The 4,030-nt window shown below is 35.7% G+C and overlaps 1 protein-coding gene across 1 annotated transcript; it reads left to right on the forward strand.

Moving 5' to 3' along the window:
- LOC141572462 (olfactory receptor 8K1) lies at positions 1 to 951 on the forward strand. Its single transcript, XM_074337160.2, has one exon. It carries the CDS (start codon positions 1 to 3, stop codon positions 949 to 951), a length of 951 nt encoding a protein of 316 aa, XP_074193261.1.
- Positions 952 to 4,030: the final 3,079 nt, after the last annotated feature.

Genomic DNA, 4,030 nt, shown 5'->3' on the forward strand with positions numbered 1-4,030 from the left:
ATGGAGAAACACAATCATACTGCAGTGACCAAGGTGACTGAATTTATTCTCATGGGAATCACTGACAACCCTGGGCTGCAGGCACCTCTCTTTGGAATCTTCCTGGTCATATACTTGGTCACAGTGATGGGCAATCTGGGCATGGTTATTTTGACCCATTTGGACTCCAAGCTACATACTCCCATGTACTTTTTCCTCAGACATTTGTCGATTTCTGATCTTGGTTACTCCACTGTCATTGGCCCAAAAATGATGGTCAGCTTTGTAGTGCACAAAAATACAATTTCCTACAATTGGTGTGCCACCCAGCTAGCATTGTTTGAGATTTTCATCATCACGGAACTGTTTATTCTATCAGCGATGGCCTATGATCGTTACGTAGCCATCTGCAAACCACTGCTCTATGTGGTCATCATGGCAGAGAAAGTGTGCTGGGTGCTGATACTTACTCCCTATCTCTACAGCACATTTGTGTCATTATTTCTCACAATTAAGTTATTTAAGCTGACCTTCTGTGGCTCTAACATCATCAGTTATTTTTACTGTGACTGCCTCCCTTTGATATCCATGCTCTGTTCTGACACACACGAACTAGAATTGATCATTTTGATCTTTTCAGGCTGTAATTTACTCTCTTCCCTCTTGATTGTTCTTGTATCCTACATATTGATTTTTGTGGCCATTCTCAGAATGAACTCAACGGAAGGGAGGTACAAAGCTTTCTCCACCTGCAGCTCCCATCTGACAGTGGTGGTAGTGTTTTATGGGACATTATTGTTTATTTACCTGCAACCCAAATCCAGCCATACTTTTGCTATTGATAAAATGGCCTCTGTGTTTTACACCCTGGTGATCCCTATGCTGAATCCATTGATTTACAGCCTAAGGAACAAAGAGGTAAAAGATGCTCTGAGAAGAACTTTAACTAATCGGTGCAAAATCCCCACTTAATATCTGAATATTCAGTTGCAAAGGTGGGTCTTTGTTTAATATTCTGTCAGTCCAATTATTGCATCAAAACATAGAAATGGTTTACCAGATTAAGTTTTCCTCTACTTGTGGATAAAACATACCACTTCTATCTCCCTGGTGTCAAGGAGGGAGAGTGTCAAGTTTTAACACTCTAGTTTAGTTCAATTTAGCAATGTAATTTAGCTTAGAACTTTTAAAACGTTTTTTTCTTTGCTTTTGCTTCCTTCCCCTCCTACTGGCTTTAATGACCCTGTTTTCCCAAGGCTGAATGCAAACCTCGCTAATTTGCAAAACTACTGGCTTTAACGGCTCTGTTTTCTCAAGGCTATAGGCATACCTCATAAATCTGCCTAACCTTCAGGACACTGATTACAGCCCTGCACTGAGATCCACTCCTACAACAGAGACTGAGATAACTTTGACTTTGAAACAAACCAGGCTCTGGAAAGTGTTTTGTTTGTTTGTTTGTTTGTTTGTTTGTTTGTTTGTTTCCCCTTCTTCAAACCTCATTGCCCAGGAATTGCCAGACCAACTCCCTGGTTCCTTTGTTCTGCCTCTACTTACATGTCTATAAAGCCTTTTGGCTGTGCTGGGAATGGGGCAGATGGCCTTTGGGACCGGAGTCCACCATCCTCCCAGAATGTTGGCATTTTGAATAAAACTCCTTTTCTTTCCACCAGCCTTGTCTCTCCATAACTGACTCACAAGTGACAAAGCAGCCAACCTGGGTTACGGTAACACCTGTACTCTTCTTCGCTTCAATTAGATAAGCAAATATTGTAGCCAAATAGTTTAAGTTGCATGTTATTTTCTAGGTCATATTGGAAATTATATGGTTTAGAAATAAGGCAACTCTAGCAAATTTTTGGTTGAACTTAGACTTGCAGAGATAAAAAGAAAAAGTCTTAAGTATGTAAAATTAATCAGAAAATTAGCAATATATATTTTATAGCAGTCACTGTTTAAAGATAAAAAAGATTGAACTATGAAGAATGCACAGGCAAGGTAGGAGGCAAGAAAGTAAGTAAATGTATGATCAATTATAACACACCATGAACAAACTGTTTCAAGAATCTAGGCTAAATAAGAAATAAAGCATGCCACCACAGAATAAAATATTCAAATCGGATTGAGTTAATATTTTCTATCTCAAGGACAGAGTGGGCATTTGGGAAGATTTTTTTACTAGGAACTCTGAAAAAAATGTTGGCTAATTCTAGGTCGCTCTTCACAGATCTTCACATTATAGTTAATTTTGGTTTATGATATCCTCCTGATAAACAAGCTGACTTTGGATTTGCAAACTCAAGATAAATGAGTTAACTGGTCATCTACTGAACTGACACAATATTTTGAAAAATCTATAGCAGTGATAACAAAGAGTAAAGATAATTGACACAACCCAGAGTTACTTGCATTTCCATTGATGTCTATTTTGTCTTCATGAGCTTGTGTACACAGAGAACAGTTTGCATGGACTCTGTGCTAACACAGTGTTGCACCTACTTTGTGTACCTACTTAGAAAATATATAGATTCCTTACACTTAGTATTCTTTTTGTGGTTTGAGTAGGCATTTTTTAGATTTTTATGATATATACACTACCCCAATCATGCTTGTTTCAATCTATGCTCGTTTTCCAAGTAAAAATTGTGGGGAATTAAACCAGTACATGAACCAGCAGCTCTTTATCCCAGCCCTATGTATTTTTTTTTTTTCATTCCTTCCCTTTTTTAATGCACTGGAGTTTATTTTATTAAGAGTGGATCTTAAGTTTTCTCGGAAGGAAGGAAGGAAGGAAGGAAGGAAGGAAGGAAGGAAGGAAGGAAGGAAGGAAGGAAAAGAAAGAAAGAAAGAAAGAAAGAAAGAAAGAAAGAAAGAAAGAAAGAAAGAAAGAAAGAAAGAAAGAAAGAAAGAGAAGTAATGATGTGTTAATTAGCCTGAGTATTATAATCATTTCATAATATATACATATGTATCAAAACATTGTTGTGTACCTGAAATATATTTAATTTTTATTTATCAATTGTAACCTTAATAAAGCTTGAATATTTTTAATTTTTAACAGAAAAAAATAAAACAAATTGAACAAAATAGGAGAAATTCAAAATTAGATTCTCTAATTATATCAATTTGTTTACCATGATAACTTCAGATCCTGTCCCTATGTATGCTTATTGCTCTGAATAAATTTTATTTTCTAAAGCAACATTTTATATTATACTGCAAAAACTTTTTTGGTCATGTGTATTTTTCTTTCCCAAATTCTATTATTTTCATTACTTTTCATAATCCACAAGTAAAGTTAAAAAATATTGATAACATTCTTGAGTATCATCCATATAGAAAGGGTTTTAATACATCATGTTCCCTGTAACTTTCTTATTTGAATTCACCATCAGCATCTTACTTGGTGAAGAAACATTATTTCATTTTTTAATTTCTAAAGACAGCATACAATTGGGGAGTGTAGATCAATCACTTTGCATTTCGCCATCCTTTAATTGATGGACATTTGGTTGTTTGTAGGTTTTTCTTTCTTTTGCCACTATAACAAAATGCTGTACTAAGTAGCCTTGTGCTAATAACATTGTATAGTATTACTTTTTACTTCTAAAATGAATGATGTGGGATATTCTCCCACATTCTAATGATGTGTTGCTGAATAAATGCTTTACATATATGCATCATCATTTGGGAAAAAAAAAAAAAAAAAAACACCGAGGAAAATGGCAATGTGTTGCGACCTTTTTCAAGTAGTACTATTTTCTTCATTTAAAATTTTCCAGGAAAGGATACTAACATTTACTGACATATCATTTTCATTGTGTGATGGTAAAATTGCAAAATGGGAATGACACATAAGTAACTTTGATAATATAGGTCAGACTGCCATAGAGAAGACTCAAGGGGTATCTGGTTGAACTCCTAGAGGAAGATCTGGTTAAGGGGATAATCTTGGGTGGCATCTTCCCCAAGGATGTAAAAGGCTATTTGGGGATCCTAGAATCACCTGTGTGTCAGAGTTAGGGTCTCAAAGATTTATAGAGCCCCATAA

Source organism: Rhinolophus sinicus, chromosome 14 (genome assembly GCF_057876585.1).
Source record: "Rhinolophus sinicus isolate RSI-liver-muscle chromosome 14, RSI-T2T, whole genome shotgun sequence".
In the NCBI taxonomy this organism is placed as follows: Eukaryota; Metazoa; Chordata; class Mammalia; order Chiroptera; family Rhinolophidae; genus Rhinolophus; species Rhinolophus sinicus.

Coding starts and splice junctions, on each gene's coding strand:
- LOC141572462 (XM_074337160.2), top strand. CDS start 1: ATGGAGAAACACAATCATACTGCAGTGACCAAGGTGACTGAATTTATT.